The sequence below is a fragment of the Salmo salar genome, chromosome 26 (genome assembly GCF_965601325.2).
Source record: "Salmo salar chromosome 26, fSalSal1, whole genome shotgun sequence".
Lineage (NCBI taxonomy): Eukaryota > Metazoa > Chordata > Actinopteri > Salmoniformes > Salmonidae > Salmo > Salmo salar.
Genome location: NC_138316.1, coordinates 27582361 through 27606303, shown reverse-complemented (window position 1 = coordinate 27606303; position 23943 = coordinate 27582361). Strand labels below are relative to the sequence as shown.

The window sequence follows — 23943 nt, the reverse complement described above, 5'->3', positions numbered from 1 at the left end:
ACATTACACTGTCTGAGAGCAGTAGGACATTACACTGTCTGAGAGCAGTAGGACAATACACTGTCTGAGAGCAGTAGGACCCTACACTGTCTGAGAGCAGTAGGACCCTACACTGTCTGAGAGCAGTAGGACCCTACACTGTCTGAGAGCAGTAGGACCCTACACTGTCTGAGAGCAGTAGGACCCTACACTGTCTGAGAGCAGTAGGATCCTACACTGTCTGAGAGCAGTATGACTTTATACTGTCTGAGAGCAGTAGGACATTACACAGAGAGCAGTAGGACCCTACACTGTCTGAGAGCAGTAGGACCCTACACTGTCTGAGAGCAGTAGGACATTACACTGTCTGAGAGCAGTAGGACACTACACTGTCTGAGAGCAGTAGGACCCTACACTGTCTGAGAGCAGTAGGACATTACACTGTCTGAGAGCAGTAGGACCCTACACTGTCTGAGAGCAGTAGGACCCTACACTGTCTGAGAGCAGTAGGACCCTACACTGTCTGAGAGCAGTAGGACCCTACACTGTCTGAGAGCAGTAGTACTTACACTTGAACCACAGTTGCCTCTCCCCAAGATGCTTCTGTTTATTCAGTTGCACAACGAACATTCCATTCAGAAAACCATTCCGGTACCTTCAATTCTGAACTCTCCCACTCCGGCAAAGCTCCAGTTTCCCTTTTCACCAATCCTGTTTAGTGCCACAGGTGTCTGGAGTTGACTTTGGAAACCCTTGACTGTAAACCATTGACAGCACAGGCAGCGTGGAGAGCTCAGCCTCTCTACAGAGTAGTTGTAGTGAGTGAGGGGACCAGGAACAGCTGGTAGTAAACCAGTCTGCTCTATCGAAGCCAGCAAGAACATTCCTTTCTGAGTTTAACAGGAGAGAGGAACCTCTCCATTGCCCCTGGATGTCCCAATGCAGGGTAGAGCATGCACAGGAGGGACACTGAGGTACTGTGGAACAGCATTAGCACACGGCTCAGTCTAATGTATTAGGAGGTGGCTGGATATAGTGCTGTTCTTCAAAACAATTCAGTTAATAGTCAGAGATCAGAGGAGCCAGAGGTGGTATAATATAGTATAACATACTTAGGGTTTAACGGTCAGAAAAGATAAATATAACAAAACAAAAAACAACTTTCGATGATATGTTTATGTGCAAAATCGTTTGATTCAGTCAAAATATTAGCTCTGAGTAATTTGATGATTGATGGATGGAGAATACATTCCCTGCAGCATGGTTTCTTGATCAACAGAGACACTACATGAGCAATAAACATGGAACAGTTAAGTGTTAGGGAATATTTTATTACTAAGTACAATACAGAGAATTTGTGATCCGAAAAGAAAACGTGTATTTTGTGCCCTTGTCATCACACCAGGCAGAAAGAGAGAGTAATATTAAGAAGAGGATTATCATGACACAATCATTCTGGGCTCAATGAGACACACTCATTGTAATCTTCAGCCTGAGATCATGAACAGGGTCTTTATGAAGGCTTTAAAGTGCAAAGAGTGTTCCTCTTTAGGGATGACAATGCACGCTCACAATGACTTTCTCAAGTATATAGCTCTATAGCTCGGTGCATCCTGGAATCAAGTTGAATAGGAAGAACAGAGTATAGAACAAACATCAATATTGTCTTTTCCATGATAATGAGCATTCAAGCTTATGAGGCCCGGCTGGTGAGAACCGCCCCAAAATTGCCTTTAAAAGAAAAATCCACATCAATCTTCGATCTGAATACGTTTTTCCAGTTATGAAAAAAATCAAACCCCAAAATTCCCCAAAACTTGACTGACACCACGTGATGATGAAGACGAGTTAACGTGGTGAGACAGAGCAGCATGAGTGTCCAATATGCTGTAGTAGAAGAAGTGGTCCAGTATGCTGTACCTGTTTCCAGTAGGTGTCCAGTATCCTGTTTCCAGTATGTATGTGTCCAGTATGCTATACCTGTTTCTAGTGTGTCCAGTATGCTCTACTTGTTTCTAGTATGTTTCCAGTATGCTGTACATGTTTCCAGTATGTGTCCAGTATGTTGTACCCGTTTCTAGTATGTGTCCAGTATGCTGTACCTGTTTCCAGTATGTGTCCAGTATGCTGTACCTGTTTCTAGTATGTGTCCAGTATGCTGTACCTATTTCCAGTATGTGTCCAGTATGCTGTACCTGTTTCTAGTATGTGTCCATTTTGCTGTACCTGTTTCTAGTATGTGTCCAGTATGCTGTACCTGTTTCTAGTATGCTGTACCTGTTTCCAGTATGTGTCCAGTATGCTCTACCTGTTTCCAGTATGCTCTACCTGTTTCCAGTATGTGTCCAGTTTGCTGTACTGTAGGTCTTATGGAGTTTTACCAGGTCTCTACCCCTCACCCTCTCACTTTCCCTGTGTGGAGAGCCTGCTGAGGCAGGCCTGACGGAAGGCCGGTCGGTCCCTCATCTCCAGCACACAGTCTCTCACCATCTCCATGAACATGGAGGGCCACAGCTTGTGGAGGGACTCCCTCTTCAGGTTGGTGTCAGATGCCCTCTGGACCTGATCCTGTATGTACTGCTCCATCATGGCTCCGCGCTCCAATGACGACTCCATAGCACCCTCCTGAGGAGATCCAGGGAACAGAGGACTGTTAGCTTTGACACTGGGGAGAGGAAGTCTCCATTGATCATCCTATTGGATAGTAATCATGTTACATTGTAAATCAGTGATCCTCAATCCTTCTCCTGGAGAGCCACTGTCTTTAATACTTTTATTGGTTAAATCAGGTGTTTCACTGCTCAAGGAGCAGGATTGAGGATCACAGCTGTAAATGTATGAAACATGCCCTCAATAAAGCTGCTACAGTATGAAGCATCAGGTATACAGTGACAGGTAGTGATGTCTACAGTAGCAGAGTGAGCGCAGCCAGTCTATCCTGGTCCCAGATCTCTTTGTGATGGAAGAGATCTGGGACCACCAGGCTAGACTGGCTGCTTCCACTTTGCTACTGCAGTCATCACCACTGGGACCAGGCTACAGACAGAGTGATAGTCTGAGAGTGCTGACCTCTGGGCTCTCCGCTCCTGCACTGCAGCAGTCTCTACTGGGGTAGTTGAACAGGGCTCTGCTCAGGCCCTCTCCCAGCAGCTTGCCGTTGTCACGCAGCTCCTCTGGGCTCAAGCCTGCACGGCGCCCACGCCCCTCCAACAGAAACTGCAGCTGACGCTTCCTAGAGAGAGAGAAAGGCAGGGAAGGAGGGAGCAAAAGAGAGAGGAGGGGAGAGGGAGAGAGAGAAACAGAGAGAGAGATTGAGAGAGAGAAAGGCAGGGAAGGAGGGAGCAAAAGAGAGAGGAGGGGAGAGGGAGAGAGAGAAACAGAGAGAGAGATTGAGAGAGAGAAAGGCAGGGAAGGAGGGAGCAAAAGAGAGAGGAGGGGAGAGGGAGAGAGAGAAACAGAGAGAAACAGAGAGAAACAGAGAGAAACAGAGAGAGAAACAGAGAGAGAGAAACAGAGAGAGAAACAGAGAGAGAGAAACAGAGAGAGAGAAAGAGAGAAACAGAGAGAGAGAAAGAGAGAAACAGAGAGAGAAACAGAGAGAGATTGAGAGAGAGAAACAGAGAGAGAAACAGAGAGAGAGAAACAGAGAGAGAAACAGAGAGAGAGAAAGAGAGAAACAGAGAGAGAAACAGAGAGAGATTGAGAGAGAGAAACAGAGAGAGAAACAGAGAGAGAGAAAGAGAGAAACAGAGAGAGAAACAGAGAGAGATTGAGAGAGAGAAACAGAGAGAGAAACAGAGAGAGAAACAGAAACACAGAGAGAGAGGAAGAGTGAGAGAAACAGAGAGAGAAACAGAGAGAGAAACAGAGAGAGAAACAGAGAGAGATTGAGAGAGAGAAACAGAGAGAAACAGAGAGAGATTGAGAGAGAAACAGAGAGAGAAACAGAGAGAGAAACAGAGAGAGAAACAGAGAGAGAGATTGAGAGAGAGAAACAGAGAGAAACAGAGAGAGAAACAGAGAGAGAAACAGAGAGAGAAACAGAGAGAGAAACAGAGAGAGAGATTGAGAGAGAGAAACAGAGAGAGATTGAGAGAGAGAAACAGAGAGAAACAGAGAGAGATTGAGAGAGAAACAGAGAGAGAAACAGAGAGAGATTGAGAGAGAAACAGAGAGAGAAACAGAGAGAGAAACAGAAACACAGAGAGAGAAACAGAGAGAGAAACAGAGAGAGAGATTGAGACAAGGCAGAAATAGTTTGGGGGTGCTGTGTTTTTTTTGTTTCAGAAAAACTAAATGACCCTCACTAAAGACGTCCATACCAGTCCGCTAATACAAGACTAGCAAAGGCCCAGTGCACTACATTTTTTACACTAAATGTATTTGAGTGTTTACCAGCATTTGTAACTTGAGTCAGATGATTATCTGTACAAAACAGTTAATCTGATACTTGTGGAATATAAAAATAAGTGCTTGATATGTTTTCCAGTTTCTTGAAACACTTTGCAAATGTATACGTTCATATTTTTTTGTACTAGTCCCCCATGGGAATCAAACCCACAACCCTAGCATTGCAAGCACCATGCTCTACCAACTGAGCCACATCATCTCATCACAAACCACATGATGTGTCAATGTACCTAATTACTGTATTGTGCATTGTTTTTCTTCATGGTGATGGAAAGTCTACAGGTACAAACCTAGATGACCAGCCTATGTACTATACAGTAATGTACATTTATATTAAGTGGTTTGTAATGATAGTAAATTAATACTGCACAAAAAGTGGTTGTTTCCCATGTTATTTGATCAAGAAAAATCTTTAATTTGATGTGGATGTTTTGTGTCTTTACGTCTTTACCCATAACTTTTCACCATTTAATGTAAATGTTGAGGACAGGGTTTTGTTCTTTCTGGATTCCATTAGAATGACAATCTCAGAGAAAGGGACAGGACAACAACTCTTACAATTCCAACTATTGAATCCGGCAAGATACTGTTCTTAATTATACAATTATACTACCTTATTTGCCAAAGCGGAAATGCTGAAAAAATGTTTTTGCCCACGCTACAGACGTCTATATCGGTCCGCTAATACTGTTATTGTGTACTTTTGTGATACATTTTTTTTCAAATAATAATCCGATTTTTCAGGGGGTGCTGCAGCACCCTCTGCACCCCTTCTTCCAGCGGCTATGCAACGGGGACAGGTGAGTTAGACATGTCTGGGGCATCAGGGCATCCAATAACCCTGCCAAGGACAGTGCCATCGTCAAAGAAGGGAATAACAAAGTATCACAATACACGTTTCGACAAATAGTAATGGCATTCACTCAATGCTCCGCATTAACACATCTGTCAAGACTGGTATCAGATACTATTACAGTAGTGCCGACATGAATTCCATGGAAGCCAAGCCAAACAATTACTTTACGAACAATGAATTGGGAATGATAAAGTACTTCTACATAAATGTAGTTAATTTGTACAACTTTTTAAATCAGTTCTTTGTCAGTCGTATAGTTTTCAGCAGCAGGATTGGTACAGATGTAACCAGGATGAGAACATTAATAAAGGATGTTAGCTACATCAAACGTCCCTGTCCATCATTATTCATCTCATGAAATTCAGCACTGCACCAACATGTTCCAAACGCTGGTGCCAGAACTCTGGAATAGTCATTGAGACGGAGGCTGCAGGCTAAAATACCTACTGGGATAAGTGTGTGTGCTTGTGTGTGGGAGACAGAGAGCCTGAACACTGTATGCATAGGTGGGCAGAGGATCAACTGCGTGGTGTGTATCTATCAGACAGCCCCCATTCACCATAGCTGAGCATGTACTCTACTGTACAATGAGACTGTACAGTAGAGTGGAGGTTGAAAGCAAACACCCCAGTATAACAGCCCACACCATCAACTTAATTCACTGAGAAGAAGGATGAACCACTCTTACATTGGGTTCAGGACTCTTTTCTGGCCTCCAGTCATTAGTATGTATCACATTGTATGTGATACAATGTGATACATTGTATGTCAAAACTATCACATGATGGTTCACACAACAGGACAAGCTGTCTCCCCCCCCCCCCATCTTCAGGCCTTTTGGCCTTCTCCCATGTTCAACGACTTTTGATTATGACTTGGTCCTCAACCGCAAGAAACCAAAAGCATTATAGCCATCATAGCCTTTGCTCTAGTTACCTTCACAGCAATATCTGCCCTACCCATGACCATATGTGTTCCCTCATGGATTGTCCAAACCTAAATTTGACTGTATAATGCATAGTTCAGGGTTATACATGTCTCTACTGGATCTGAAACCATTTACTGATGACTAGAGTGAACTCCCATCTTAATTATTACAGGACTACACTCTCCATCTCTGAGGAGAGGTTTTCCTGGAAGGACCAAACTACAGGGAGTAGTGTGAGAGCACTGTGCAGAGGCTGAGAGGGGAAAGTTTAGACATTGTTTTATATGGAAGGTTAAACCTTAATCAAATACAGACACATTACAGGACTTAAAAGGTTAATGCTGCTGCAGAGTAGGTCAGTGGGCTCAGTTGGGGGAAAAGGGATGAATTCCATAAGGCAGCTCAAGGTAAAGTATTGTTTGATACTCAGACATTTCTTCCATGCTCCGCTCTAGAAGGCCCAGGGGTGTTGTGGGTAATCGTACAGAGTGAACCTGACGGGACAGATTAGGGAAGTGAACTAACTGCCATGCTCGTCCATTTCTCACAGCGAACGATAAAAACGGCAGCTGCTAGGGACAGACGAGCCCTGGCCTGTCATCTCAAGGCCTCACACAGACAGAGATATACAGTACATTAACAGTACATTACACATACCTGTGGCACACACACATGCATAAATAAATACACATTCAAAGACATTCCAAAGCCACAGCCCTTGTAAAACAATATATTAGTCAGATACACATTACACACAAAATGCTCTGGCACTCATTCAACTTTTCAGAACATATTTTGCAGTGTACCAAGTGTATTGTGATTCATAAAGAGGAATTCATACAAGCCAAAAGGGAAGTAGGGAGATGAATGATATGAATAACCTTAGGCTACATGTTTGATCTCCATGGAGTGGCCATCACATCAATTGTGTTTTCATTTGCCCTGTACCTGTCTATAAAAACTGTCTTTATAATATCAAGTTAATGTTCAACTAGTATTTCTGGAGAGGTCAAAGTTCAAGTTATCAACCATACTATACATATTAAATATTTATTTGACAAAACTATGCATTATCACGCAATGTCAACAGGTTAAAGCGAATACCGTTTCACTGTTGTTTTGAAAAGAATGATCAGCTCCCGGCTATTGGTAGAGCGTGGTCCTTTGTAGTACCCATACATACAAATGTATGCACGCATGACCGTAAGTCATTTTGGATAAAAGCGTTGGCTAAATGGCATATATTATTGTGTTTTCTATATCGGGCGTCAGTGAGTATGAGTTATTAAAGAGGAACTGGAAGCCAGCAGAATGTCAGTTGGCCTTTTGTTTGCCAATGAATTTTTAACAGTATTCTCCAGATAGACAGGGCTCTGCTCGGGGCACTGAGAGAGACACCACTACAGCATGGCATATTTTGCTTTGCTTGGCTGTGTTTCAGTGACCAGGAGTGATATAGTTGAAGAGCTGTTGGCTGGGGAGAGGAATGGGAACGTGAGGAAGGTGCCAGGTACCCACCCTACCACTGCGCTTCCAACCAACTCCCTATGGCTCCTCGATGCCAGGCTTTGTCTATGCTTCATTACATTTACATTTTAGTCATTTAGCAGACGCTCTTATCCAGAGCGACTTACAGTAGTGAATGCATACATTTCATACATTTTTATTTTTTTTCTGTGCTGGCCCCCCGTGGGAATCGAACCCACAACCCTGGCGTTGCAAACACCATGCTCTACCAAGTGACCTACAGGGAAGGCTTCACACACAGACTCATTAACATACACACACACACAAACACACACATTACACAAACTGATAAACACACTCAGACAGGTTCTCTAGGGTACAGTGAACAATGTAATTAGAGTGTAGCTAATGTTTTTGTTTGGTAACCTGAGTGAGCGTTGTGTGTTAGTCAGTGCTAGGTACCAGGTGTACCAGGTACCAGACTGTGGCCATGTCCGAATACTCATACTTACATACTACATACTTAAACTGCATACTATGTACTTATCGTTGGATACTATTTAGCACATACTGTTTAGTAAAAAGTACGCAGTATGCCACAGCAACAACGCAGTAGCGGCTCCTGACTGGCTGAGTAGGTGGGGCGGGGCGGGGCCGAATACAGGTGGATTTTTCCAAATTCAACAGACATGCATTGCACTAACTGGCCTGGTAATTTCCAATTTTATTAATTTCTCTAAACTCTGTTATAGGCCTACTCAGGCTGTTTACAGGCAGACTATCGCATTTGACCTATACTGTAGTCCATATAGCCCATCTATCCTATTTAAAAAGGACTGAAGACAGAAACAGATCATTTGGTTAAATTTCAACATATTTAATAGTGAAACTAAAGTGCTGTAACATATATAAGTTCAATTAAATAGCCTAGTACAAACACCAAAACTTTTCAAATGTTCAAATCAAAAGACTATTGCACAGAAAACATGGACTGTCGGGTGCATCACAAATTCAGAACCGCAGGACAGCAACATAATCAACTAAACCACTGATCACTGGGAACAATCCATAAATTAAATGGGTAGCCACGCCTACAAAACTAAAACAATTCAAGTGTCTAAATCAAAAGGCCTGACTAACATGACATCAATACCGCAGCCACATCCTGAGTCCCTGGTGCCGACACATTAACAAATCAAAAGATGGTTTAGTATTTAGTTTAAAAGCTCTGACGAAGGCCAAGAGAACAATAAACACTTTTCAATGAGAGAACAGAAATCCCCATAAAAAAATATAATAAATTCTTCTGTTTTCAAAGATGTATCCGACAATGCTATACTAATTTTAAGGAGAACAAAAACGTCATCCTACATTTGAACACCACTGCAGGAGCTTTGCTATTCAGCATATTCCCAATTAAGTAGTCACGTTTTGTTGTTTAGCTACTTGAACAGAACTAGGGCCTATCACCCCCAGCACACCTCTTCCAATGCATTATGGAAAAGTGTTCATGTAATTCTACTAGATTGTAACGCCCTGGCCATAGAGAGGGGTTTTTTGTTCTTTATTTTGGTTAGGCCAGGGTGTTACATTGGGTGGGCGTTCTATGTTCTTTTTCTATGTTTTTTGTATTTCTTTGTTTTGGGCCGTGTGTGGCTCCCAATCAGGCACAGCTGAAGTTTGTTGTTGTTGATTGGGAGTCACACATAAGGAGCATGTTAGAGGCCAGGCCTCTAACATGTCTCCTCAGCCTGGTGAATCCTGGGTCAGTGCCGCCGGAGCCACCAGGGACGCCCGCCAGCCGGGCGCAGTCATCGCCGCCCGACCGCCGGGCGCAGCCATCGCCGCCCGCCAGCCGGGCGCAGCCATCGTCGCCCGCCAGCCGGGCGCAGTCAGGGTCGCCAGCCGGGCGCAGCCATCGCCGCCCGCCAGCCGGGCGCAGCCATCGCCGCCCGCCAGCCGGGCGCAGCCATCGCCGCCCGCCAGCCGGGCGCAGCCATCGTCGCCCGCCAGCCGGGCGCAGTCAGGGTCGCCAGCCGGGCGCAGCCATCGCCGCCCGCCAGCCGGGCGCAGCCATCGCCGCCCGCCAGGCGCAGCCATCGTCGCCCGCCAGCCGGGCGCAGTCAGGGTCGCCCACCAGACCTTCGGCGCGGCCAGGTGCGCCACCTAAGAGGGCGACACCGAGGGTGGAGCAGAGGCCACATCCCACACCTGAGCCGCCGCCGTAAGAAGGCCCACCCGGACCCTCCCCTTCAGTGTCAGGTTTTGCGGCCGGAGTCCGCACCTTGGGGGGGGGGGGGGGGGGGGGGATACTGTAACGCCCTGGCCATAGAGAGGGTTTTTTTGTTCTTTATTTTGGTTAGGCCAGGGTGTTACATTGGGTGGGCGTCCTATGTTCTTTTTCTAGGTTTTTTGTATTTCTTTGTTTTGGGCCGTGTGTGGCTCCCAATCAGGCACAGCTGAAGTTCGTTGTTGTTGATTGGGAATCACACATAAGGAGCATGTTTTTCCTTTGGGTTTTGTGGGGGATTGTTTTCTGTGGTGTTCATTTTGGAACCAGACAGGACTGTTTGCTGTCGTTTCTTTTCGTGTTTTGTATAGAGTGTTTATGTACATTAAACTCTTTAATAATGAATACACATCCTCCGCTGCACCTTGGTCTAATTCTAACGACAGGCGTTACATAGATGAAGAACCAGAAGGAATACAGTCGAAGTTGGAAGTTTACTTACACCTAAGCCAAATACATTTAAACTCAGTTTTTCACAATTCCTGACATTTAATCCTAGTAAAAACTCCCTTCTTAGGTCAGTTAAGATCACCACTTTATTTTAAGAATGTGAAATGTCAGATTAATAGTAGACAGAATGATTTATTTCAGCTTTTATTTATTTCATCACATTCCCAGTGGGTCAGAAGTTTACATACACGCTATTAGTACTTGGTAGCATTGCCTTTAAATTGTTTAACTTGGGTCAAATGTTTCGGGTAGCCTTCCACAAGCTTCCCACAATAAGTTGGGTGAATTTTGGCCCATTCCTCCTGACAGAGCTGGTGTAACTGAGTCAGGTTTGTAGGCCTCCTTGCTCAGTTCTGCCCATAAATGTTCTATGGGATTGAGGTCAGGGCTTTGAGATGGCTACTACAATACCTTGACTTTGTTGTCCTTAAGCCATTTTGCCACAACTTTGGAAGTATGCTTGGGGTCATTGTCCATTTGGAAGACCCATTTTCAACCAAGCTTTAACTTCCTGACTGTTGTCTTGAGATGTTGATTCAATATATGCACATAATTTTCCTCCCTCATGATGCCATCTATTTTGTGAAGTGCACCAGTCCCTCCTGCAGCAAAGCACCTCCACAACATGCCACCCCCATGCTTCACGGTTGGGATGGTGTTCTTCGGCTTGCAAGCCTCCCCCTTTTTCCACCAAACATAACGATGGTCATTATGGCCAAACAGTTCTATTTTTGTTTCATCAGACCAGAGGAAATTTCTCCAACAAGTACCATCTTTGTCCCCATGTGCAGTTGCAAACCGTAGTCTGGCTTTTTTATGGCGGTTTTGGAGCAGTGGCTTCTTCCTTGCTAAGCGGCCTTTCAGGTTATGTCGATATATAGGACTCGTTCTACTGTGGATATAGATACTTTTGTACCTGTTTCCTCCAGTATCTTCACAAAGTCCTTTGCTGTTGTTCTGGGATTGATTTGCACTTTTCGCACCAAAGTACGTTCATCTCTAGGAGACAGAATGTGTCTCCTTCCTGAGTGGTATGACGACATGGTGTTTATACTTGCGTACTATTGTTTGTACAGATGAACATGGTACCTTCAGGCGTTTGGAAATTGCTCCCAAGGATGGACCAGACTTGTGGAGGTCTACAATGTTTTTCTGAGGTCTTGGCTGATTTCTTTTGATTTTCCCATGATGTCAAGCAAAGAGGCACTGAGTGTGAAGGTAGGCCTTGAAATACATCCACAGGTACAACTCCAATTGAATCAAATGATGTCAATTAGCCTGTCAGAAGCTTCTAAAGTCATGACATAATTTTCTGGAATTTTTCAACTTAGTGTATGTAAACTTCTGACCCACTGGAATTGTGATACAGTGAATTATAAGTGAAATAATCTGCCTGTAAACAATTGTTCGAAAAATTACTTGTGTCATGCACAAAGTAGATGTCCTAACCGACTTACCAAAACTATGTTTTTTTAACAAGAAATTGAGTGGTTGAAAAACGAGTTTTAATGACTCCAACCTAAGTGTATGTAAACTTCCGACTTCAACTGTATAACATCCTGGCATTTAAACCATACTCGATTTTTTAAAATTCATATACTCGATTTTCGCATACTGAAACTGCGACATGACGATTGCGTTGTTTCCTGCTATTCGTTGATTTCGGTAGCATTTCCCTATATCTAATTGATTACCTGTTGTTAAAGCCGCAAAGAGCATGACATCCGGGCATTTAAAGTATACTCGATTTTCAAAATGACGCATGCTTTTTTTTATAGGAATGACGGCCTACTATTTAGGATGCAAGTGTGGGTATTCAGATGGCCTGTGTGTGTCAGTCAGTGCCAGTTACTATGTGCTGTGGGTAGGGAGCTCACCTGGACTCCTCCAGCAGTACTAGCAGGCGACAGCGTGGTGTCTCGGTGGCAGCGATATGACCCAGCGTCCCAAACAGACGCTCTGCAGAGATCATGTCATTCATGGTCACCTGATGCACACACACACCCAATATAAATGCATACACATACACACAAGGGAAAAGGGCATCAGCTAACACATTGTTCAGAACATTACAGCACAAATATACTGAATGACAAAACATGTTGGTAGATTTTTTCTGGGTGTTTAGATGGACCTGACCTCCAGGTTGTTGATCTTGTGCAGGTTGAAGTGGTGCAGGCGGTAGATGAGGAAGGATCTCCACAGGGAAAGGCTGACTACAGGGTTCCCCTCTGGGTGGATGGTCAGCTGGTCCAGACGTCTCACCTGGGCCAGAGCAGCCAGCTGGGGAAGACGGCTGACGTTGGTCTCCAGGAAAATCAGGTGCTGTATGGAGGAGACCATAATAAGTCAGGAAACCAGTCAATGAGTGGCCATATCAGTATCCTATTGGCCAATGAGAACCCTCAGTTTAGAACTCCAACAGAGAGCATGTGTTACCATGGTGAGAATATGACTCCTATCATAGTAGCCAATGAGAATACTCTTTATTGAACAGTATGTAATCTGTAGCAAATGTGTTCTCACAGATAGGTTGGGGAACTTGACCCTTATGCGTGGCAGTGTTGGCACGATCGCATCAAAGTGGATGTAGCGGAAGGCTATGACAGTGACAGCCCCTGCAGTCTGGACCCCCCAGCCTCTCTCCAGGGCCTCCAGGGCCCCGAGGCCAAACAGGCGCAGGGTTTCCCCATCCAGCTCCGCCAGGTGGCTGTCTGACAGGGAGAGGCTCTGCAGGTTGGCACTCCCTGCCTCCAGGAGCCTGGAACACATAGAGAAACAGACAGTCAGCACACACACCTGAGGATGGGGACCTGATTTGTTAAGGAGGATGCCCAGCCCCCCTTAGTAATTTGAAACATGATGGTGGCTCCCCAGGTACATTAAGTAATACCCACCTGGCCAACACTCCACCCACCTGGCACAGTCACAAGTTTCCAGGATCATTAAGACAAAGCTATCTTAGTTTACATGTGTCTGAAGAAGTGGGCCAATCAGTGGATGGGAGAGAAACAGCAGTGAGCAGGGTAATCAGAATTAAGTGAATGTAACATTTGTCTTCAATGCTGCCTAATTTCTCTCCATTCTCTGTGACAACAGTTGAAGTGCCCTTCCCTGATAAGGAGTCGTGAGAGTAGAGAATCAGGATGAGTCTCAGGGAGACATGATCTCTCTGTCCCTGTTGGAGCCTCACTAGCTGCCCTGGGTCTCTCTGCCTTCACTCCATGCCTCCCAGTCTGCTGACACTCAGGGGACCTGCTGCATACCAGAGGATCATATGGCTCCACAGACCAGCAGTCCACACCAGCCATTAGAGTTCACCCACCAACAACCTAATTAGTCTATTCATATTTCACACCCTTAGAATGTAACACCGCTGAACATGGAAAAATAAAACACAAGGGAGGACTAATCCTGACACTATTGGAGCTGTAATCCTATAGGCCAAGTCTTGTTGGGCTGATTGCTACAGAGTCAGGGGAGTGAAACAAGGCTTCTTTAAAAAGCCATCATTGTTGTCACACTCCAAACCTGATCCTCTGAGGGTCACTTCTCTCTCTCTAGAGGACTGAGGACTGACTCCTACCCTCCTCTCATATCTCTGTCTGCTGGCCCCTTTTAGTGCATCTAAGACCTGGCAAGATGCTGTCCATGTAAACAGAGACAAAGAACAGAGAGGAATCAAGGAGAGTGGTCTGACAACCTGTAAGAGAGGCTTTGTACTGTGAGCTAGAACAGGAAGAAGAGATGATACAAAGATGGTCAGACAGGTGTGCTGACCCAGAAAGATAGGGCTGAAGAGAACAGGGATGGTTCTGGTACAATTGAAGGTGTATTGGAACAGAGGAGAGATTCAAAATCTGATTGACTTGTGATTATCATGTAATAACCATGGCAGGACATTCCAAAGACCACTATCAAGGCTGTGGCTGCAGAGGGGTACAAGGGAGCAGTTTGTTAACAAGCTGCAGGGTTACAGGTCTAGAGTTGACTCCAGCCCTAGAAGAAAGAAAGGTGAATGTGAGCCAGAGAGATTCAGGACACCAGGGTTAAAGGTCACATAGCTACAGTGTTAAGCCGTGTTAAGGCCACCATGACTACAGTCTCTCTATAGGACCTCTTGTGTGTGTGTGTGTGGTGTGTGTGTGTGTGTGTGTGTGTGTGTGTGTGTGTGTGTGTGTGTGTGTATGTATGCATGCGTGTGTGTGTGTTTGCGTACGTGCGTGCGTGCGTCAGTGAACTGCCCATGGCTGCCTCAGAGTTCAGTCATTAACGCCTGCTGTAATACTCCATTTCCCCTCAGAGTTTTAATAACCTGGGAGAAAACCCAAACTTAACAAAACAACCCAGGAATTACATTAGCTAATAAACACAACCTCTGGATAATCCTAAAATTCAGTACGAGCCACTTCCAAGAATCCAGCAGTGACTGACAGAGTAACGTCCGACTCAATTATGGAGAATTTTTTCCTAGCAGGCCGTGTTGCTACCTATATACGACCCACCACGCAGTGGGTGTAAAACCCAATCTTAATCAAACAGGAAGCGCAGCGTCTGACACCGAGGGACAGGAGAGGAATGATGACTGGTGATGTAAGAGCAAGGGGGTACTATTGGCCACATGGAAGGAAGCATCTCATCCAGAGAGCTACTAGCTGGACGGACACACACACACACACACACACACACACACATACACACACACACACACACAGGGAGAACCAGGCCCCACGGAGCAGAGCGGAGGTCTGGGCCAGTCAGTGAAAGACGGTTCTAATCTTCAGGACACACCACACCTCTCAGAGGTGGCTTTGCCAAAGGTACTAAATCGAAAGCAGTTGAACAGACAGACAGAGACAGAGAAAGTGAGAGAGACCAAGAGAGAGAGAGAGAGAGAAAGAGAAAGGAGACACTGGGTAACATGTAGATAGAGTAAAGAAGAGTGATGGTAACTTTTCACCCCTTTCTGGGGAAGTCTGGAAGCATGCCATCAGCCCACTCTGCACTGTGTCATGTATTGTTCCTGGTAATCACTCTTGATAGACTGCCAGGTGCCTCCAAATCCCCTCCTGAAACTCTCTGTGCCCTCATAGCCTCTTAGAGGAAGAGGAGACACAAAGATGATCAAACTGAGGAAAGTCTAACTGTGGAAAACATTTCCTGATGTGTTCAGCAGCTCTGAACTAAAATTCTATTATCTGGACCTAATCCAGCAGGAGCTTCAAAACGATGTCTGTCATTCTGAGCAGCTATAACCCATCAATTTGACATGTATTAGATGAGCCTACATGTGTCTCCAATTGTCTAGCTACAGTATGATAGCACCACATAAGAAACATGATTATTTAGCTTGTCATGATGTGAGAAGAACCTTTCAACATTTTCTAAACTGAAAGAAAAATAAAATTGTTCAAGCAATTTCTCTATTAGCATGGTAGCAGATCTGTACAGTGTCTGCAATAAAGCAATATAGACACCGATCTGGAACCAGGCTATTTCTGTATATCTCTCATGGCATGATATAGACACAGATCTGGAACCAGGCTATTTCTGTATATCTCTCCTGGCATGATATAGACACAGATCTGGAACCAGGCTATTTATGTATATATCTCCTAGCATGATATAGACACAGATCTGGAACCAGGCTATTTCTGTATATCTCTCCTGGCATGATATAGACACAGATCTGGAACCAGGCTATTTCTGTATATCTCTCCTGGCATGATGTAGACACAGATCTGGAACCAGGCTATTTATGTATATATCTCCTAGCATGATATAGACACAGATCTGGAACCAGGCTATTTCTGTGTATATTTGGCATGATGTAGACACAGATCTGGAACCAGACTATTTCTGTGTATATTTGGCATGATGTAGACACAGATCTGGAACCAGGCTATTTCTGTGTATATTTGGCATGATGTAGACACAGATCTGGAACCAGGCTATTTCTGTGTATATTTGGCATGATGTAGACACAGATCTGGAACCAGGCTATTTCTGTGTATATTTGGCATGATGTAGACACAGATCTGGAACCAGACTATTTCTGTGTATATTTGGCATGATGTAGACACAGATCTGGAACCAGACTATTTCTGTGTATATTTGGCATGATGTAGACACAGATCTGGAACCAGGCTATTTCTGTGTATATTTGGCATGATGTAGATGTAACATTTATTGAATGAAGTGTTATGGTTTATTGAAGTGTTTCTGAGTGGTGGTGGCATCAGATTCTCTCGCTCATTCCCACACTTCCTTCTCTCATCATAAGTAGAACTTGAAGATTGATGTGCTTGCCCCTCCACCTGCTTGGAGACTCAGCATGCCTCTGTATTAATGAATATATACATAGCATGTGGGCACTGATGTCTCCCCTCCAACTCTCTGGCCAGCCCCAATATTGGATTTCTGGGTAATAACTCTTCCCTCCTGTCATATCTCAAGGGAACCGAGAACGAATAAATCTTCCTCTAGTCTGCTCACAAAGGAATATAAAACAGAGGCTACTATCCAGCAGTCGGACGGGCACACATACACACGCAAGCTTGTTCCTGCACGTGCACACACACACAAAATTCACTAAGCACTCACAGAGACGACCATTCTCCTATTCCATCTCTCATCCTAACACACTAAAAGGGGTTCGCTCCTTCCTCCATTCTAAATGCACTATCAACATTTGCTCCTGTCTTAATTCTTCTCCAGCTCGGGTCGGGCTGCTAATGCCAAACAGAGATGACATCACACGTTTCCCTTTACCTGCTGAGGGGCAGGGGCCAATTTCAGTCAACCCATATCATCTACCACTCCAGCTTGATGTGGAAAGAGGAGCTTGAAAAGGCCATTGACTATACTGATAAACACTTACAGCATTAATACATCAATTCTAGCCAACTAGGTATAATTGCACAAGGTTAGCCAAGGTTCATGCCTCTGTGTGACAAGTGTTCTGAAGTTACGAGGTGCATGGCTTTCACTGGGCACATTCCTTTAGCTAGTTTCTCAAGGGAAGTGAAATCAAACAATTCAGCTAACCTGCAGATTGCTCCATCACATCTATTCATGTTTATGTGGTTGTTAATTATTCAGCAGGACTTTAGCTGGCCCTCTCTCACATGCTCAAACAAAGACGATGATCCATGTGTCTTCATACGGCAGCAGCAGTAACGTGTGAACTGTCCCACGCTGATTTTTTTGTGATGAATGTGAACATTGCCGGTCACACCCAGGGAACAACAAATAGCATATCCAGAGCTAATGGATCTAATCATGTGAACGCCAGCGGTTATTTTTTCTCAGAAGCGATGTGGGGACAGAGCAGAGGGCAGCCTCCAGGCCCTCCATCTCTCAAAGAGGAAAACCCTCCACACCAGGGGGTCCCTCTGCCCCCCTCCCCGGTCCCAGAGCAGAACCAGATGTGGAGGACAGAGAGAGACAGGCCCAGCTCTGCAGCTCTGCCCAGCGTGTGGGAATGAAGAACCTTGTCTGTCTTTGAGGATTAAGGAGGAATATACCGGACCAGGACAGACTATCAATCCAGAGATAAAGCAAATCATTCATGCATTGATTGTTAACTTCATGGAGCTTTCACAAATTCACACCTCCACAGAGGCTGGTAATCCCTTACCATGAGATGATAGAGGGTCATACCTGTAGAACATCACATCTATAAATCACTGCTCAGTCCATCTATCATCTCCTCTTTTATACTTTCAGGAATAGGAATATTCTCATGGGCATATTTACTGTAAAATATCTACTGTAAGACACCCAAAGGAGTGAATACCAAGCATCACAAACGTACATCAACTACATGAAACAGACTGAGAGCTGACAAACTGCACTTAGACAAAGGACAGTACGGTTTTTACAGCGGTTATAGATGTAAAACGCCATAAAATGGTTATTCTCTTTTATCCTATTGGACAATTGTGCACAACAATAAAAACCGGTTAAGGTTACACATAAGTAGACCACATCACACAGTATGGTGAATCACTTGAGCCCTAGCCTTGGACCCTTTCGCAACACAAACTGCTATAAGTGAGCCTATAAGGGAATTAGGGCCATGAAGGATTGCGCTTCCGGGACATTTTCATATCCTGGAGCAAGAAAGCAACATGTAATAATAGTGGTTGACACAGCCAGTGTCCATCTCAGCCTGACCCCTTATAACTCACAGGCCTGGTATACAGTCCCTCCAGGAGAAGTTAGGGCTGCAGCACGAGGGCTAAGCCTGGTCAGGCCAGGCCAGGCTGGGGGAAGGCCATACGGAGAACAAGGCATTGACACAGAGTGAAGGTCTCACCCTCTAACCCTCACAATAAAGTTAGCTAACTAAGTAATGGGGCCCTGTGCAGTTTTGTGAAAATCATCAGTGTAACGACTAACGAGTGTTAGAGGGTGAAATGTTGAGTGTGTAAAGCAGAGAGAACCGTTATAGAAAAGGGATATCCTTTTGTATGCTAGATTATAGTGTAGACAGTCCACAGGAGGCTCGTGAAGGGAGGACGGCTCATAATAATGGCTGGAATGGAGTGAATGGAATGGTATTAAAACATATAGAAACCATGTGTTTGATATTATTCCATTAATTCCGTTCCAGCCATTACAATGAACCGTCCTCCCCAATTAAGGTGCCACCAGCCACCTGTGGTAGTAAACACCAGTCATCTGACACATATGGAACCCAGGAGAATGAAACAAAATCCTCAAATGTGCTCCAACCATACAGTTTTATTGGCTAAACTTGAAATAATTATAATGTGTGAACAATTACAACGGGACCATGTTTTCTTGCATTGGAAGAATGTTTACATTCCAATATCCTATCCCCTGTGAGTATGAGTATCAGTGGAGGCTGCTGAGGGGAGGACGGCTCATAATAATGGCTGGAACGGAGCAAATGGAATGGCATCAAACACATGGAAACCATGTGATTGATGTATTTGATACCATTCCACCAATGCCGTTCCAGCCATTACCACAAGCCCGTCCTCCCCAATTAAGTTGCCACCAACCTCCTGTGATGTGTATGTATTCCTGGGTGTGGTGTAGTACCAACTTGGGGTCTCGAGGACTGTTGGGGCGACTGGTGGAGCGTATCCGGGTCTCACTGCCCCCTGTTGGCCTGTCCGGAGCCGACACCGGACTCACCCGTCTGGCAGAACAGAAAACATATTATGTATACCTCTATAACAGTCCTGCAACTATAACTACTGTCTTCCAGAGCGCAAAGTGCCACCCCTATGCACGGCCCCTCCCCCCTAACGTTACCTGAGCTGCTCATCCGGAGAAGGTTCCAGTGCAAGGCCATTGGTCTGGGCGGGGCTGTGGGCGGGGCTTGCCTCAGGGCTGATTTCCTCCTTGGCTCCGTTCTGAGCCGGGAGCTCCAGGCAGGCCCTGACCCCCTCCCACTGCAGTGCTGCATTACGGATGGCCAGACGCCGCTTCTCCTGCAAACACACATAAATGCACGCAGACAGGCACACACACGATCACACGCGCACACATGCATGCACGCACACACGTGCGCACACAGGGAACAGAGCAGGGTTCAGTTGGCATTGGTCCTCAGCAGGGCACACAGAGGACAGGATGATATTATGAAATTGACTCTCTCTCTCTCCTGCTTCAGCCTACAGACAAAGATATTCCACCTGCCTTGCTTGTCACTGAGGAGTCCTGAGACTTGAGTCCAAGTTGAGTGTAGAACTGCTGAGGCACAACATGAGCAGGACTCTATGAACACAAATACACATGTACTGTTTATCTTCAAAAAAGAAAACTTCAAATGTTATTCTAACTGATAGACTGTCAATTAGCTTACATTACTTACAAACATGCCTATCTTACCAATACCTAGTCTCCCATAGTTACAAAGGCTTTGTCTGTAATAACAAGGTACAATTTGTGTGTGCTGTACTGTATATGCCCCATATCTCTCAACAACTGTCTCAGCATTACTGCGGCAGCTGAATCCATGTTGACTGTAGCAGAGGCAGCAGGAGTACTTCTGTGCCACCCCCACCCTGCAGCAAGGAAGAATGCAGCTCTCTCTCTCTCTTTCTCTGTCGATTTCATAATATTTTTGCCTTTATTCGGTTCAGTTTTGATACGCACAGGTATGGAATGGAATGCTCCACTCCCACACACAGGGGACGGCTGGCAAACAGGATTGATAGTCGATAATTCTGAGACTACATGAACCCTCACAGAGCATTCCATTTATCATTTTTTCCTCAACTAGCTCAATTGGATTACACAGAGGCAATTAAACTTCCTTCAGAACCCTTTCTGATCTCTCAGTATGGATCAGTCAATGCAGCAGGAAGGCAGGAACACACACATCAATATACAGTATATAATGAACAAAAATATAAATGCAACATGTAAAGTGTTGGTCCCATGTTTCATGATCTGAAATAAAAGATCCCAGAAATGTTCCTTATGCACAAAAAGCTTATTTCTCTCAAATTTGTTTACATCCCTGTTAGTGAGCATTTCTCCTTTGCCAAGATAATCCATCCACCTGACAGGTGTGGCATATCAAGAAGCTGATTAAACAGCCTGATCATTACACATGTGCACCTTATGCTGGGGACAATAAAAGGTCACTGTAAAATGTGCAGTTTTGTCACACAACACAATGCCACAGATGTCTTAAGTTTTGAGGGAGCATGCAATTGACATGCTGACTGCAGGAATGTCCACCAGAGCTATTGCCAGAGAATTGAATGTTCATTTCTCTACCATAAGCCGTCTCTAACGTCGTTTTAGAGAATATGTCAGTACAGCCAACCGGCCTCACAACTGCAGACCACGTGTAACCACGCCAGCCCAGGACCTCCACATTCGGCTGAGACCAGCCGGCCGGACAGATAATGAAACGGAGGAGTATTTCTGTCTGTAATAAAGCCATTTTGTGGGGAAAAACTCATTCTGATTGGCTGGGCCTGGATCCCCACTGGGTGTGCCTGGCTCCCAAGTAGGTGGGCCTATGCCCTCACAGGCCCACCCATGGCTGCGCCCCTGCCCAGTCATGTGAAATCCATAGATTAGGGTCTAATGAATTTATTTAAATTGACTGATTTCCTTATATGAATTGTAACTCAGTTAAATCATAGAAATTGTTACATGTTGCATTTATATTTTTGTTCAGTATAGATACAGTACAGTATGCATTCTCTAACACCTACAGTAAAGTACAGATACACAATGATTGAACAAGCATGTTTTGGTGATTTGAACTGAAATCATAACCAGTCTCAAACAAAGGTTGGTGGGATCTGATATTCTACAAGAGTAATTGAGCACTTAGAAACCCTGTAGATAGAACAGTTATTGTGAGGAATACTTAGGGAAAAGATAATGGAGGAAAAAGAGAAATTACTATTGAAGTGGATTGAAAAACTTTGAGAATTGTAGCTACAGTCACTGTTATTTTAGCCCCCTTGGAAACGTAACTGTCAAAATCTAAACATTTGAAACTTTTTTTTTTTCAACAGAAGACTCCAAGCCAAGCCACATAAATGCAGGGTTACTGGGATATAGTGGGTTGAGCCTTTATCTGGCCATGGCTTTTCTTCATCTCCCTACTATAATGCTCCCATTGATCAACTCATGGTTGGGCGGTTAATGCAAAGCAGATGACTCCCCTTTACATGACAACAGAACACCACAGTGCATTTCATGTAGTTAAGAATTTAGTGGCCATTGAGGAGCAACCCTCAGAGCGCTTTAGGTGTCATCTGAGATAACTGCTTACCGGTACCTCAGCATCAACAGAAATTGCTTACAGACATATGACAGCATATCATACATGTTGATATACATGATTTGATACATTGTTCAACATCAAAAACTGCCCTCTTGGCCTCTCCTTAAACAATGCACTTATAGTCTAACTCCCACAACATTAGTCATCCTCATCCACTGTCTACAAGGGGTTATGCAGTGTCTGTTACATGTGCAATGAGTTTAAACAAAAGCACACCTAACATCATATTGTACTCATTATAAACCTTAATGGCTAGCAGACAATAAGCACGTTCATATTTTGGCTAGTTTTGGCTCTTCATATGAATAAACAGGAAATGTTTTGGAGGTAAACACATTTTAACAAACAGCATTGAGGGCCAAGGAGTTTGGTTATTGTCCAAATAAGCACTTTCCACAAATTACATCTGTATGGCTTATGTTGTTGACATGCATCCGGCAGAAAAGCTTATATAACACATTAAAAGCCACAAAATATTTGAAATATTTGGTTAATGACTGAAACTCTCACCAGCTAGTCTGCTCAGTCTGTATCACTGACCTGTGACATTATTTGGATTATATTTTATCATTGTGGAATTTTGCCTCTTATGTGACAATCTATCACCTAACATCAGTTTGATGTCAGAGCAGAAGAATATATTGGTCAGTCAACATGGCGAGATAGCTGCAATAGTAACAGTATAGTACAGTATGTTAAACACAAATATGGACAGTCAACACAAGGAAAGTCAGGTACCTTGTGCATGGGCTGCTTGTGACTCTCCCTCTTCTTCTCATCCTCCTTCCGGGCCGTGACGCAGGCCATACGTCTCTCCTCCTCCTGCAGAAAAGAGGGTCAATAACACAATCAGGGTGTCGCTCCATTCATGGACGAGACTGAATTATTCAACATGAGACAGAGGCACAGTCAGAATAATGTATTTTATGTCAGCTGCAGGTTTTCCCTCTGCAGGAAGGACCAGTTGGAGAGGCAGCATCTCCTGCTGCATCACAGGATTATCTGTCTGTCTGATATTCGGCTGCAGCCTCATCTGAACTGAGCCCAGCTGTTTGGGTGTGCCAGGCAGAGCTCCCGGCATGCAATGCACCAGCAGACACAATCTGAGAATGCCAGCTGAGCTCTAGGGGATGTTTAGCGCTGGCTACTCTGTGACGATTCGGCTGAGAAAGGATTCCTTGATATGGTTCACTCAAAATGCTGCCATGGCTCCAGAATCAAAGCACTATCTTTCATACCCTTTGCAAAATGTTTTTGCTATAAAAAAAGAAGGTCTTTTATCAAAAATACTTTGTAATAAAAAAGTTAAATCAGTATGTGAAATATTATTTTTGTATTTTATTAGGATCCCCATTAGCTGCTGCAAAAGCAGCAGCTACTCTTCCTGGGGTCCACACAAAACATGAAACATAATACAGAATGACATAATACAGAACATCAATAGACAAGAACAGTACAAGGACAGAGCTACATACATTTTTTTAAAGGCACACGTAAACTACAAATCAATGCATACACACAAACTATCTAGGTCAAATAGAGGAGAGGCGTTGTGCCGCGAGGTGTTGCTTTATCTGTTTTTTTAAACCGGGTTTGCTGTTTATTTGAGCAATATGAGATGGAAGGAAGTTCCATGCAATAAGGGCTCAAAACAGTTTGAGTAGAGGACCTTAAGTGCTGTCACAACTAGGCTATTTGTAATAGTATCAATAATGCATTGTCATCCTTTCCCACTAATTAGTAGACTAGAACATCAGGTGAAATAACGCTGA

The 23943-nt window shown here is 44.4% G+C and overlaps 1 protein-coding gene across 1 annotated transcript in view; it reads right to left on the bottom strand.

Moving 5' to 3' along the window:
• Positions 1 to 1289: 1289 nt before the first annotated feature.
• Positions 1290 to 23943, bottom strand: part of LOC106587561 (leucine-rich repeat-containing protein 49) — a 58747-nt gene continuing 36093 nt past the window's right edge. The window contains exons 11-19 of the mRNA XM_014176066.3: positions 22910 to 22993; positions 20056 to 20133; positions 19669 to 19847; positions 19457 to 19552; positions 12907 to 13141; positions 12520 to 12705; positions 12258 to 12367; positions 3049 to 3211; positions 1290 to 2604 (exon numbers count right to left, since the gene is read on the bottom strand). Coding sequence (XP_014031541.2) covers positions 2383 to 2604; positions 3049 to 3211; positions 12258 to 12367; positions 12520 to 12705; positions 12907 to 13141; positions 19457 to 19552; positions 19669 to 19847; positions 20056 to 20133; positions 22910 to 22993 — 1353 coding nt within the window. The 3' untranslated portion in view covers positions 1290 to 2382. The remainder of the gene's footprint in view (positions 2605 to 3048; positions 3212 to 12257; positions 12368 to 12519; positions 12706 to 12906; positions 13142 to 19456; positions 19553 to 19668; positions 19848 to 20055; positions 20134 to 22909; positions 22994 to 23943) is intronic.